General features: G+C 41.4%; 1 protein-coding gene across 2 annotated transcripts in view; it reads left to right on the top strand.

The window, feature by feature from the left end:
* LOC135227078 (mitogen-activated protein kinase kinase kinase 1-like) overlaps positions 1 to 15,620 on the top strand; it is a 147,457-nt gene that overhangs the window by 75,278 nt on the left and 56,559 nt on the right. The window contains exons 3-4 of one of the 2 annotated variants that reach the window (XM_064266910.1): positions 9,647 to 9,841; positions 11,371 to 12,150. In XM_064266910.1, the coding sequence (XP_064122980.1) occupies positions 9,647 to 9,841; positions 11,371 to 12,150 (975 nt within the window). The remainder of the gene's footprint in view (positions 1 to 9,646; positions 9,842 to 11,370; positions 12,151 to 15,620) is intronic. The other variant, XM_064266911.1, reaches the window with a different exon arrangement.

Below are 15,620 nucleotides of genomic sequence, written 5' to 3'. Positions count from 1 at the left end.
GTCGCGTTTGTTTTGGTAAGATAGAGAGGAATTTGACGCAAGATTTCTCCGGGAGATTGTCAGATCCAAGAAGCACCTCTTGCTGCAATCTTTACTCGGAACGCACTCTATGGGACATATTAATCATATTAAAAGACGTCGTCGGCTTGCGTCTATTCACCTAAACGCAAATAAATTCGACAGAATAATGAGTAATAGCTTAAACAGGGTTATCACTTCAATGGGGCGAATTTGGAATGTTCTCTCCTGGAGAGGTATATCTGCTCAAGATTCCTGGAATTACACTTTGTCTTGACAGCATGCTTGACAGAATCAGGTAGCGCGATTTTATTGCAATGTGCAGTTTCCATGCAATAATAAGAGAAGTATTTGCGATATTAGTAGATTATTGATTATGGTTAATGTTACGTAAATATTGCGATTAACTAATGCTGAAGTTTTGTTTATATTCATGTAATCTTGCTAGATATTGTTAATCGCATGAACGTGTAATAGCTCTCTCTCTCTCTCTCTCTCTCTCTCTCTCTCTCTTCTCTCTCTCTCTCTCTCTCTCATTGCATTATAGTCATTACAAATCAACCAGTGTGTATGTTTTCAAAATAACTTATGTTCCGGATATCCTTTTGCGCAAGCCAAGATGAGATGACATTGGCCATGTGTGGGGCGCCAGTATAGATTGCAAAGTAATTCCATCCAATTCTGAAGTTAAATCTAACATTTCTGTAAGTCATTGATGCAGATCATTTCCAAATCCGGACATAGGAAAATCTTGACGAGGCAGTTCTCAGCCACAGATGTGAGACGAGTGGGAACGCGTCCCAAGTTCGATCTGGACTTGGAAAGGACGGCATGGGGGGGCGTGGTTACTGTCAATCCATACGGCCTCTGTTGACCTTATGTCTGAAATCACGTAAACGCTTGTTGGTCGACTTATGTGGGTCGCGGATAGTCCAAAGAGAAAAAGGAAAACACTAATGTGAGTGAGGTGTAGTAATAAATGTGGATGGCCAGTCCGGGCGCAGTTGGGTGAAACCATTCATAAGTCTCTCTCTCTCTCTCTCTCTCTCTCTCTCTCTCTCTCTCTCTCTCTCTCTCTCTCAGAGAAATGGGGACGTGGCCCTACATTTCTCATCAACAACATCGGTGGCCTAAAGTTGTGAAAAGGAAAAAAAAAAAAAAAAAAAAAAAAAAGCTCTATGAAAAACGGCGGTGCGGTTGACAGTTTAATATGGCCACCGCTCGCATGTCGCTGTTTGTCGGGTTTTGTGGGAAAAAAGGAAGGTTTCTTGTTTGATTTTTCTGAGAGAGAGAGAGAGAGAGAGAGAGAGAGAGAGAGAGAGAGATCCGAGTAGCGTTGGAACGGGTCTGTTGACATTGTAATTTTTTTTTCCCTGGGGGGGGGGTGAGAGAGTATACTAGTAGTTTTCAAGCAGACCTACATGGTCATTTGCAGGTAGCTTGTGAGGGGGAGTGTTTGGATTGCTTGCAAGAAGCTGATTATGAGGACTGAGGTCGCATAGGAAAAGATTCCAGTCAAGAAAAGTGGGAGCTTTATTCTTCCTGGTTTGGCCGTAATGTTGTTGTTCAGTCAGTCATAAACAGATGCTGAAAAGACACGAAGAATTGATTGGAGGTGATTTTTTTTTTAAGTACTGTAAGAAATTAAAGAACGTTTTTATTTTTTATTTTTTGGGTATTGTGAGAAATTAAAGAACGATTTTTTTTATTATTTTTTTGGTATTGTGAGAAATTAAAGAACGATTACCATTCTCATGTTTCTTTTATTTTTACATTTATATATATTTTTTAGTATTGTGAGAAATTAAAGAACGATTACCATGCGTCATGTTTCTTTTATTTTTACATTTAAAAATTTTTTAGTATATAATGTTAAAAATTAAAGAACGACTACCATGCGTCATGTTTCTTTTATTTTTACATTTAAAAAATTTTTTTTTTTAGTAATGTGAAAAATTAAAGAACGACTACCATGCGTCATGTTTCTTTTATTTTTACATTTTTAAATTCTATTTTTAGTATTGTAGAAATTAAAGAACGATTGCCATGCGTCATGTTTCAATTAAGATGAACCTTTTGCCAAAGTACCGAATCGAACAAGAAAAGTGTGAACAGAAACGTTAATGAGATTTGTGTCGGCACCTCTGAACCAGAGGAGAAGTTCTGCACGGGAAAATGACCTACTTGCGAAATGCTGTTCTATTACAGTCTCTTGAAAGTCTGGGGCATTGGGAGTCATTATCAGTTATAAAAAAAAAATGAAAATTGGGCACCACTAATGTCACCCTTCATGATTTCACTTCTCATATTTTAGACGCCACGACATTTTATGACCGACCCTTTTTTTTTTTTTTTTTTTTTTATTTTTTTTTTTTTTTTTTTTTTTTTTTATTCTTTCTGCAGAAAGATATTTACGACAGTGGCCGTATGCGGCATAAAATTTAATGGCCGCCGTTTGCTTTATATCGCGACCTATGTGAATACAACGAGGAATGGGTGGGGGTTGGTATGACAGAAGGGGGTACCCCCATACACTACACACACATACACGCATATACTAAAGTGCCTGAATAACCAGACGCTGGCGTTTGTGTCTGTGTACACCCAAGGGTGATGCTGGTGTCCCAGTCGTTATGCCTCGTTCGTTTCCGTATTTACTCCTGTGGACGTTTGTCAATATTCCTTTTTTTATTTACCGATGAAAAGTTCTCCCGAGGTTCGCATTCGACGTCGAGTCCTTTCGGGACAGGAGAGGAGATGCGAAAAGGACGCTCTTCGCAGAACAGCCCTCCGACGGAAGGAAGGAAGGAAAGGTAGAGAAAGATTCTCTCAATGAGGCAATCTGGCAACTCCTCCTGTGAAGGAGGGAATGAGGAGAATGGGGGAGGAGGAGGAGGAGGAGGAGACGGCCGACTTGATGATGAATGCCTGTTGCTGCCATCGTGGGGTCAAAGAAAAGGTTCCTCTTTTTGGTATTTCGTGATCAAATGGGCTCCGAAATACGCGAGGCGTCACTTACTATGGCCATTTGCCATCGGAGTCTGGTTTCATGGAAGCTGGAACTTGCCCTCATCTAAGTCTCCTTTAGATTGGAAATGATTCTGTCTATTTGTGGCACTTGAGGTGGGTCAGGAGAGTCGCTTTGCCGCCGCTGGGGCTCTCTCTCTCTCTCTCTCTCTCTCTCTCTCTCTCCTCCAAACCCCCTTCTTTTTAAGTGCCAGACTGGTGGGGAGGCATAGTGGCACTCCTGTCCTGCCTTGAAGCCTTGCCCTGCTCTGCTCTGCTCCTCTCTATGCACACTCACACACCCAGCCTCCCACTCCTCGTGATTTTGCTTCCCTCCCATCTAAACAACACTGTTGCCACTAATACTACTACTACTACTACTACCTCCACAACTCGTCCTCCCTCCCGGCCACTACCAATACATCCACTACTACTACCACTACTAATACACTACCAGCAGCAGCAGCATCTTCATGGTCGTCACCATGATCACCGTGCCCTCCCTCCTCAACCTTCTTTCTTCCACTACACGCAGGCGCACTTCCTTCGCTGTATACGATGATGTTATAGCTTCTTCTCGCCATTTTACTGAGCTTAGTTTTGAGCTGCGTTGAAACCGTTTCTAACTCATTCTTACCAATACTGCCTTCTGGTCGTGGTACCCAACTGAAGCCTTGGCATTAGAGTAAAGAGTTTCAATGTGTAATCGGTGTCATTATTGATAACTGATGTTACACGAATAGTGTGATTGTCTGGGCAAATCTTGCCCGGGTGCCTGTGCTGCAGGGAGAGGAGGTTCTTAGATGCTGGAAATTGGGGCGTAAGAGGTTCAGAATTCTAGAAAGTCACCGAAGGTCTCTTGCCAATTGGGCGAAATTTTGCTACACTGGGGGAAGTGAACCAGACCCTTCAAATCGTCTCATCAGTATCTTGAAGAGGATTCGTTTATGTTATTGAAGTCAACATTTTGTTTAAATCTTTATCTTGAAGAGGATTCGTTTATGTTATTGAAATTAATATTGATTTAATGCCTGTGTGAACACTATAGTTTGGTGGTTGGTTATATGTAGCATATTGGTTCTTTTAGATTGAATCCCTTTCGGTTACTGCAAGGGATTCAATATACAAGTCGTAAATTTCAGCAGTAAACACAACCGGTTAGAGGAATGCAGGCTTCATAAATATAAATAAGAATAGCTCGAAAGGTCCGCCGTACCCTAACAAATCACTTTTATTTCCTTGCCCTGAAGTTTTTGTTGGTATTGTGAATTATACCATTATTATTTACTGGAGGCTAATTGAACCCACTCAGAGGCGCGTTTATCATCAATTAAGGAGATAATGGCTTCAATTATTAGCTCTTTGGCCTTACTGGCTTTCTCTCCTTCAAGACTCTGAGCTTGAGCTTTCTTGAGCTTCTAAGTAGTATATACTGGAGATAAAACACTTATATACACGCCTTTGATTGTAACGTTCAAGTCAACACTGTTGAACAAATGCGAATGAACGTGATTTTTTCGTTTTTTTGTTTTGTTTCTCACCATATTAAGGATATAAATGAAAACTATATCTTGTTAAGCAAATGAACTTGATTTTCTATCGAAGGGAATTTCATTTCCTTTCCAGTCCATCGGCCGAACGGTTATGCCTCGGTAACATTGCCTGAAACGTGATCCTTAGTATGTAATTAGATAAACCAGAGTCGCGCAAAAATACTTCCTCTCTAGAATGCTTTTTGTTTCTTCGAGATGGCGCATTGACTTTGCCATATCAAGAGAGGTATTAGCCATTGAGTTTTTTTTTTTTATGTTTATAAGTGGGATTTCAAACTGACAAGTCTATGGTTTTGTTTTGTCCTAGAGAGCTACTCTGCTGGGAGGATGCGTAAAACTTACATAGGTATTTGTGAGAGAGAGAGCTGCATTTGTGTGTGAGGGAGAGAGAGATTTGTATGTGAGAGATAGAGAGACTGGGGGAGCTAGTATATGTGTATGCATGATACAGAGAGAGAGACTTCATGTGTGTGTGTATGAGAGAGAGAGAGAGAGATTTTAAACGAGCGAGCAGGTCGTGGAATGTTGGTCGTTGGTTACCAAAGAAAATCTGTTGATGCGAATAGGAGCTGATGTCATGATCTGAAATTCGTCTGTTGGGAGAACCGCGGGAGACCAGCCTCATGCAGGCGGCTTCCGGAAGAAGGAAGAAGGAGAAGAAGAAGAAGAAGAAGAAGTGTAGGAAAAAAGAAGTAGATAGAGAGAGAGAAGGCTAAGGCTGTGGCTAGAGAGAGACTGTAATGATGGCGGAGATATCAAGTTTTAAAAAAGATGGACAAAGGTTGACGTTGGGGCCTGTGACGTGCAAGAAGGCGCTTTGAGCCGACCTTCAGACCTCAACAACTAATTTCCTGATGATTGGAGCTCTTATGTGAAATGTTGCGATGTGAAGACGACGCTCTGCTTGTATAGCTTGGTTGTAGGTCAGAGTTTGTTTTGTTGTAGCTGCAAGTGACAAAGTAGGGTTATTAGGTTTGGCTATAAGTGGGATTAGATTTTATAGTTCTCGTCGGGCTTGGTTGAGATAGAGTAGTTTAGCCTTTGCGAAAATCTTCTCAGTAGAGATCAACAAATCTTGGTAGTTGAAGATGAGTGGATACCAAAGACATAGATGAATTAACGAGGTTTCATTGAAGGCTTTCGCCTGAATTTTATCGGCCTGGAGGAGTTACAGTCACATTCTGTTGTTTTCAAGTTAATGTAAGAATTTGGAACGTAAAAGTCCAATTGATTTAAATCGGACGTTTATTGGAATGCCCGAAAGAAAATGAACCTCAATGGAGGGAGCGTCTGCTCATGTCGTTTTTATTTGTTCATAGCGAGTGCTCAGTGAAGAAGGCACCAGGCTTGTTTCACCTGTTGCGTATTAATTGAGCAATTCGATGCCTTTCGGGAGGTGCGGCATTTGTGTGCTTCTTCTTCTTGGCGTTGCAACGGAGTCTCGTTCTCGTTGTTTTTGTCGTCGTCGTTGTTGTTGTTGTTGCTACAACCTGTCTTTTAGTAGCTGTAAAGTGGTGCAGTATGTTAACGAAGGATTCCAACATTGAGAATCTTTCAACTTTATGATGCATTGATGATTTGAACAATCGGCATTGCAGGCTACGTCGTGTTCTATTCGTTGTTTATCCTCGTAGGAGGGTAGCGCCTTCAGTGCACCTCATGCTGTGCACTTTAGGCGGTACTTAAGGGTCTTTGCAGCTAAGGTCCCCAGCTGCAACTCCTTCCAGTCCTTTTACCGTACCTCCGTTCATATTCTGTCTTTCATCTTACTTAACACACACTCCTAACTATTGTTTACACCTTCAAAACCGTTTTACTGTCAGTATCAGTTTCAATGCTGAATGGCCTCATAGGTCCCAGCGCTGGGCCTTTGGCCTAAATTCTATATAGTATACTGTTTTAGTCGCTGTTTTTGAGTAAGGTTATATGCATAGAATTTTAACTCCTGGAATTAGGGCCAGTATTTCTTTGCGTCAAATTTTGAATGATACATAAAAGGGGAACGCTGATAATATAGAAGTCTTCACCGTTTGATTCGATAGCTTGGGTCAACGGATCCCTTCTTTATATAACAGTCACCGATTCTGTACCAGAGGCCGCGGGATGATTGCTTTAATTACGCCCTAATTGCCAGGCTAATTGAGGCGAATTGCCGCTGGTAAATAGGTTAGCAACAGCTGACAATCAATGAAGATTGGATGTGATGTCTTGATTTTGAGGTCTTGGCTCTTCGTCTGATCGTTGTTGAATGTTTTAACACTGCTGAGTTTCCAATTTACAGAAAATGAAAGATCTCTGGTGACGAAGAAATGTTACAGAATAAGAGATGCTTAATCTCGTGTGGAACGAATGGTTACGCACGAACCAGAGGCACAGATAATGAAGGCCGATAAGGGAGAGTTCGTTACTTGAAAGGAAGAAATAGTGTCACATATAGACAGCTTCGGGGGGGGGGGGGGGGGGGTGAATATTTCGCGAAACTAGAAGAAAACAAGCCATTTATCTTGGCTCCTTTCCGAATTAATATGGTTTTCATTGTAAAGGAATTGTTTATAATGTCCTGGAAGTGTTTGAGAGAGGGAGAGAGAGGGTTGTGGCTCTCTCTCTCTCTCTCTCTCTCTCTCTCTCTCTCTCTCTCTCTCTCTCTCTCTCTTCGTACTGTATCTCTTTTCAAGGGAACACCTTCCGAACGCCAACCTGTATTATGAAATTTGATTCTGTTTTGCAACAAGAAGTGAAGTTGTTCCATCATCATACTAGTTGGCCCGATGTTGTTGCTGCTGTTGCTGTTGCTTCGCTCAGTCTCTCGCTCGCTGTTTTCTTCTCTGGTGTAGTAGGGTTTTTGGTATATTTTCTCTCTGATAGCTATAGGCTTTTGGTCTATTTTTATTTATATCTCGTTAGTTCGTGTTGGGATTGCCTACAGATGTCGAGCTTAAGCCCTGGAAAGGATTTTGTATCCATGATTAAAACCCCCACTGTAGGAGGTTTGTGTTTTGTAATGTGTGTATGTGTTTGTGTGCGTGCACGCGCGCAGTGCCCAGGAATTCACGTTGGCTATGTAAATTCTTGTTGCAGTTTTGTTGCACATCGTCTTGTCTGAGGTTCGACAAGCTCGTTGTTGTTGTTTGAATGCATTATCGCCCTTGGTGTCTTGTTTATTTGTTTGTTTGTTTTCGTCGACGGCAAACCCTTTGAAGTCCTCGATTGCGTTGAAAGGTGGTATTTATTGTTTACGAATTACCGATTATTAGAACGAATATCGTGGCAGATAACATTGGGCATTGGGCGGCAGTAATAGTTATTGTAACAGCTCCCTAACATTTCTCAAAGAGATTTTCCTTCATTGTAGTAGTTTCATTAACATGTAAATTCTAGACGTTGGTGAAACTCGACATCACAAACTGCTCACAGCTCTTCCACCCCCCCCCCCCCCCCAACAAATGCTTTAGTTGAGCTAACAATGCCTCCTTGTGACCCCCACCCCCAAGTCATGTTCTTAAATTAGTCTGAACGACGCTCCTCCTCTCAGGATGCAGACGACTTCAGATGAATAATAATTATATATCCCTCCTTTTTCATCCTTAAAGGAGAGATGAGGTTTCGGCGTCATTGAAATTTGCACAGAAATCGTCTCGGGATTGGCGAAAGGTTTATAGTTTCAAAGAGGGAAAAGGCAGAGCATCCAAATGAAAAGTGGTTAACCGCCACCACTATCTTTCTCTCTCCTCTCCCTGTTCTCCCCCCCCCCCCCCTCGCACCTCCCAGTGCCTCCTTATATCCCCCCCCTACCCTCCATCCGCCGACCCTTCCTCATGCCTATCCCTCACTGGTCACACTGAAAGTTTCTTGTATCAAGGGTCGAGTAAGAACTGTTGCCAGTTAGTTACTATTAAAACTTTTTTTTCTTTTAATGTTTTTGTTGCTTTTGTTTTGCTTGGCGTTTGTGCTTTTACATAGTTTGCATTCGTTCACGACACAGTGTACTAAATTGACTTTCTGCCTAGCGTCGACTCAATTTGTTTTCGTACTTTTATTCATTTTTTTTTTCTTCAAAACGAGAGACAATTGTGAGAATTCTAGATCTTTCGGCCTTTGGCACCATGGGGGAGATGCCAGTTTGTCACTTTCGTGTTTATGGAGGTGCCGGTTTGTCGCTTTACTGTTTATGGCTGGTCAGAAAAGACGCTGTCTGTTTGCCAGTTGTTCGGCTGGTTTAATCTTTTGTTTGTGAAAAGGGAAAGTTCTGGGATGGGTTTCAGCTCTTCATTCATCTGGTAGAGATATTCCCCTCCAAAAGCGTAGACGCTGGTTAAGATTAAAAGGGATTTCAAGTTGTTATTTACGCTCAAAGTAGCTCAAGGTTCTTTTCGGAAGTACAGTGGCAGACAGAGAAATCTAGAGATTATTTGTATTTATGTTTTTAATGATCACCAGTAAAGGTGCTCCCATCTCTTTAATTGTGTTTCATTTCATTAATAAACTCGCAGAGCTGTTAAATAGAGAGCAAAGTGCAGTCAATCATCTCTCCGTTCTTATTTCCGTAGGTCCTCATAGTACGTCATTTGTAAGCCTTTATTTTATTATAGTCATCATTGTCGAAGGCATAATTATGGGTCTGTATACTTGAGGCCGTGAGATTTATGACAAAAATATATGAGGCCATCTTCTGTCGACACCGCTCTCAGTTGGGCACATTGATGCTAGGAATGAGGGCACCTACGTCTATTTCCCAGTGCTTTCTCGCGTCTAAAGACGAATTTAATTTTTTTTTAGTATTAATCCTACTATATATCGAATGAGATCTGAGAGTTCCTGAACTATATATCTTACTTTATATCGAATTAGATATCGGAGACATAGTCCAGTTTCTTCTGCAGGTATTGTTCCCATTTAATTGACAAATGAGATACCCCATTTTAAGAGATGTCCTCCTTAACACGGCGTCAGTAACCGGGGTGTTGTGACGCCACTTTTAGTAGTCTTAAATCAATCAATTAATTTTCTCCATAACTCCATAGAAAGACCGCACTGACAGAGACCCTCTTTTTGCTTCTCTCTTTCCAAAGGTTCGATCTCCTGTGGGGTCAGGTCCCCCTCCCCTCGGGTCCCATCGGAGGAGAGGTGGGTCGCCCGACCCCCGGGCGTCGCTGGCTTCCAGCAGAACACGAAACCAGCCTCCGAGAGATTCTCCCAGGTCGTCACCCAAGAATTCCCCGAGGTCGTCACCCAAATCGTCACCCGTTCGGCAACTCCACAGGGAGGTGAGACCGCCCCCCCCCCCTTTTTTTTTTTTTTAACCATTCATTACTGACCAAACACTATTCCCCTTGCATATCAATACCTTTTTTTTTTTCTATTAAGTCAGATCTCTTCCCTTTCTGTATTTCCCTCTACCTCTTACTTCTTCCTAATGAGCACCGTATTCTTTGGAAGCTTGAATATCAAGTCGGTGGCCCCTTTGGTGGGTGGTCTTGTTCCATATGAGTAAGTCTCATCCACTGAATAATGATAATGATAAAAGATTTTTTTTTTTTCTGCTATATTTTGGTACTGGGGTGCCGCAATTCTTTGTTTACTATTCGTTAGATAAAGTTCGCATAAAACGTCCTATAGAATATCAAAATTATCTTTCAGATATTTTAAGTAGAGGAAAAGAGAGAATACTTCTTGTGCATGTTGTCAGGTACAAAACTAATTTGATTTATCCTATAAATTTTGCTATGTGGTTTTTTTTGTTTGCAATTTTGTGTTATAGGATGCCGTAACTGTTTGTTTACCATTGTGGCAAATGATGTGCGAATGTAACGTATTTTAGATGTATTACCAAAATTATCCTTCAAATATTTTATGCGAAGTTAATTGAGTTTGGGTCTTAAATATTTATCAGTTAGCACTGATGCCTTTGGCACACTTTATAGAACCTCATAGCATCTTGCTCTTAACTTTCGCCCCAAATCGCCAAAATCGATGGCAAGAGGGATTCTCAGATATTAGTTTCCTTGTCGTCAGTATGCTAAAAAAAAAAAATTGTTGATTCCGCCTTTAAGGAGGTAAATACACATATAAGTGCGAACTGACTTCGAGGATTAAGTTTTCACCATTTTCTTCCGTCCGGAGCGAGATGAGAACATACTTGCTAATGACTCTGTAGATTATGTAAATAAAGGTCATTGTAATTTATGTACATGTGTTTCACTTACTGACATGGCTGAGAAAAATGTTCAGATGTGAAATATGAAAGAAAGTGAACATCATTGTTTTACCTGCTAATTATAATGTATACTGGTTTGTTAGCGACTAATGTTAACTTTGTATTGAGTTTAAAAGCGTAATCTCATTCTCTAATTCAAGAAACATCCCTGGACATACCTTTATCCAGTGGGAGGTTATTCTGTAGCACAAGACTCCTACCAATTTTGTGAACATACCATTTTATTCCAAATTTCTCGTCAGATTACATGCAATGCGGCTTCGTATGCATTCTGTCTTAGACAAGTAAGGAATTGTATTAACAAGGAGTCACTGCAGGTTGCGAATGACCATTGCACTTCATAGAACAGCATCCTGTTTGCAAAGTTAAATGGAAACCACATCGTCATATTCTTAATGCATTTTGATAACTTGTCCCATTGGTCATCATGTGTGGTGCCATGTTTGGTCGATTTCAATAAGCACGTTATGTAGTCACGTCAATCGTTTCTGTACTTGACTGAAATGAGGACTCCTCCGTAGGGTTTGTTTGATAGCATAGTATCTATTTGAAATTTATCCATTTCTCTTTTCTCCCCAGCGGTCTATGAGCCCAGGCTCAAAGCGGTACATCCCTCGAAGTGGTGTGGGCGTTTCCAGCCGAGTCCATTCCTCAAGAGTGACCTCCACTCCCCCCTCCCCTCCCGTGAAGCGCACGACTCCGCCCACCTCCCCCAGGGTAAGGCGACAGCGGTCTCCCAGCGGGGGGGCATCCGCCAGGAGGAATCCGTCCCCAAAGGTCGGCGACATCATCTCAGCAGCCAAGACCCGCCCGAGACGGACTGCGTCTCCCGTCGCAGCGACCAGGGCGCCTTCCCGCCCGCCTTCGCCCACCGTCCTAGGAGCGGGAGGGTTCGGGTCCCACGCGGGTTCCTCCTCCTCTTCGTCCTCGTCCGCCCCCAGGCCTCCCTCGCCTAACACTGCAGGGGGAGGCCTGGGGGGTGCCAACACAGGTAGTGGCAACCATAGGCCACCTTCACCAAATACCCCAGGGGCAACCGGAGGCGGTGCCCTGGGAAGTTCCTCGAGTCATCATCATCGTCGACCGCCTTCGCCCACAGCTTCGTCCGGCAGCGGCGCCGCTCGACCCCCGTCTCCCGGCGGGTCGAGACGTCCTCCCTCTCCCAGGGGAACGTCGCCGAGGGGGAGGGGCGCCTCGCCAGGATCGCGCGGTCCGCCCATCAGCGAGGAGAGCCTGGCGGCGAGGGTGAAGAGGGCGCTGAAGGCTCGCCTCTATCTCCTTCACCAGCCTGGGCCGAACTCCTTCACCGTCGGGGGAGACTCGCCCACGCACAAGTACAAGGTCATCATAGGACCCCAGGTAAGTCCTGCTTCCTCTGCTGGTTTGGGAGACAGTTTTGAGTTGAGAGGTCGAATGATTTGAAAGTGGTGGTTTGGGCTGAAATTCTTCTTGAATGATGATTTAAGTGGGAATGTTAGAGTGATTATTTCTCTGGCTGTGTACTTGTGTGTACAATTTTTTAAAATTTATTTATTTGTTTATTTTTTATTTTATTTTTTTTGTATGTTAAGAACGTAAGAACGCCAAACAAGAAAATAAGTTAAACCTTCGTACCGAAGTCCTTTATTGTTAGGTCTGTGGAAGAATTCCGTGCCCTCGAAGCTGCAGAAATGAGTTAAGTAGTTTTTAATATGGGCTCACGTATGACCCATGTTGAGAATGTACACATTTTATAAATCCATTGTGCGGGTAGTTTATCATTTAGGTATGCTTGTAAAATCGAATTGTCTTGACTTTTTTTTTTTCTTTTTTTTTAGACCAAAGAAATACTAATAAATCCTAATGATCAACATAGGCATGCCCTGATATACATTCAAGACAGGCGAATAATATTTATGCTATTAGGTTGACACTTAAGATCACGTCCAAGACGAAAAATAAACAAAAAACATGCAAAACATTCGATAAATTTCAACCGGCGACCGCCGAAGGAATCCTAACATTGATAGAGTACAGATTTCATATTTCACAAGGGTTCTATGAACTGTGTGGTCTTATAGATACATTCCCAGCTAGACACAAAACACTCGTTGTGAAAGGGGGAGAGAGGGGGGGGGGGTTTGCCTTCTACAGCAGTTCATCTGCCAGCACCAGATGTCAGCTTCGCGTGGGCTGCGCCAAACCCATATTATTGAAACAGCTCTCATTATCTTGCAAAAGAGAATTCGGGGTAATTGGGATATTAGGAGACGGAAGAAACTGCTTCTCTCTCTCTCTCTCTCTCTCTCTCTCTCTCTCTCTCTCTCTCTCGGATCGTCGTCAATCTAACAGCTACTAAGAGTTGAGAACAATTTTATTATTATTATTATTATTATTATTATTATTATTATTATTGTTTAAAAAAGTTAACCGTATAGCTCCTAAGTAGTTGAGAATAGTGACCCCGTTTATTTATTATTATTATTATTATTATTATTATTATTATTATTATTATTATTATTATTATTTTATTATTATTATTATTATTATTATTATTATTATTATTATTCAAAAGATGAACGCTATTCATATGGAACAAGCCCACAGGGACCCATTGACTTGAATTCTTTATGGCAGCTGTAGGCTTCACCTCTAAACAGTTAAACGACAAGATCTTGCGCCATACTGTAGGCTAAAGCAAAGTATAAAGAGAATATGTAGATCTTGGGTTAAAGGAGCTTTTAAATCCCCCCCCTTGGCGATGCCCCGGTCACAGGGTACAGTTTCAGAACAAAGAATTTAGCGTGTAGTAGATTCGCCGAATTGGGCCAGCTGATACGGGAGAGTTGCTGCTCGTTGGTTCGACGTGTTGATTAGAATACACGAGAATTCTCGTATTCAGGAACGCATTGTAAAATGTACTGCCTGAGGACGAATTTATTTAACTGGGTATACGTAATAACCCGCCCAGGATAATCTTTTAGACGACGAACATATTTAACTGGGTACCTCATAAACTGCTTAGGGGAATCTTGCTCATGCTCGCAATATACGTCTTTCATAACGTTTGATTAAGCGCGCAAATTTGAGAAATTCTCTGTTTAAATCGCAAAATATAGAGGTAAAGACGTCCTTGATGACGCTTGTGTAAGGCAAGACTTGAGAGACGTTGTCAAATCACAGAATACAGAGGGAAATAGGCTGTGTGTACATATGCTATGTTTCTGCTTCTCATTCTTATATGATTCTGATATCTATGATTTGTTTGTTTCTTGTCGACCTTTCTACTACAAGAGACGAAATCTCTAGAATAGTGTACCGCGGATTGTTTAAAAAGAAAACACACACACACACACACACACACTATATGTGTATGTATATGTATATTGTGTGCGTGTGTATGTTTGTGTTTGTTTGGGTACATGTATGCGCATCTTTATACCTATGTACGCAGCAGCAGTAGTAAAACCTCCTCTTTTTTTTACGTACCGTAAAGGCGTCGGGGAAAATGATAGTCCTTGTTATTTTTAGGAGGCTAACCGCCCCCCTGAGTTCCTCCCAACGTTCGCTCTGAAGACCGTTGCTTTACTGATGTGTCGTGGTATGTTACGCTACTGTCTTGTTTGTATTAGAGCAGTAGGCACTCTTGGCTTATTTTGTAAATATGTGAATGGACATTCATATACATATATTTGTTTTTAAATACCTTATACGCTATGACAAGTCTAGCTGCAACCTTGCCGGAAAAGGAGAAAGCTACGAGGGGAGGGAAAAATGTAATTAATGTGAAAAATGGATTCGCAGAATGAACGTAAACATTGGATGAGAAGTAACAACTGAAAGGAAATCAGATTAACGAGAAAGTAAAGCAATTGTTTAATTACGAACTAAATTTGAGTGAGAATCGTGTCAGTCTGCGTTTGCACTCAGGTTGAACTCGATTTTAGGAAAGTCATTCCACAACTTGGTTACAGTAGAAATATACAAGTTACAGTACAAATACAAGACATGGTAGAAATACAACTTAGAAAACTGTGGAGGTGTATAGTACTTCATGGTAGAAATACAACTTAGAAAATTATGAAACTGTCTGGTACTTAAACTAATCATAGGAAAAGGCAAGACGATCGATATGTATGTTATTTTAACCTAAGATTAATATACCAAGGACTTTAGATCCGTTTATCTTTAAATATTTATCTTTTTATTAATTTATTATTCCTTTTTTTAATAAGTGAGATTCTTCTTCCTGTGTTTTCCCTTTAGCTTCTCTTACTTCTGCCTCATTAACACCATTTTATTTGGAAGCTTGTGGGGTTGTTCTAATTGAATAGGATAATAATAATAATAATAGTAATGATAATAGCAGCCACCTTAGTGAGAAGAAACCGAAATAAAAATACCACGGATATATAACGCCCACGAGAGAGAGAGAGAGAGAGAGAGAGAGAGAGAGAGAGAGAAGGGAGAGGACGAGCGAGAGAGGAGAGAGAGAGAGAGAGAGAGAAAGTGCTGATGAGGTACTACTCAACGGCATTAAAGGTTATGTCAACGCTTGCTTGCTTTTTTTTTTTTTTTTTTTCAACTGACGATGACCTTCCAAGATCTTTACTTAGTCTCCATGTGTCGACTGAAATGTTTACCGGGCTGTATATTTTAGCATGGAGTGTAAACCTCATAGTGAGTGTGGAGTGTGTGTGTTGTGTGAGTGGGTGTTTTTTTTTTTTTTTTTTTTTTTTTTTTGGGGGGGGGGGGTGGTTGTGTGGTTTTTTTTGTTTTTTTTTGTTTTTTTTTTTTTTTTTTGGGGGGGGGGGGGGTGCTCATGAAAGAGTCCTTTTCTGTTGTTTATT

This window comes from Macrobrachium nipponense, chromosome 15 (genome assembly GCF_015104395.2).
Source record: "Macrobrachium nipponense isolate FS-2020 chromosome 15, ASM1510439v2, whole genome shotgun sequence".
Classification (NCBI taxonomy): domain Eukaryota; kingdom Metazoa; phylum Arthropoda; class Malacostraca; order Decapoda; family Palaemonidae; genus Macrobrachium; species Macrobrachium nipponense.
This window is presented reverse-complemented; position numbering and strand designations above follow the sequence as displayed.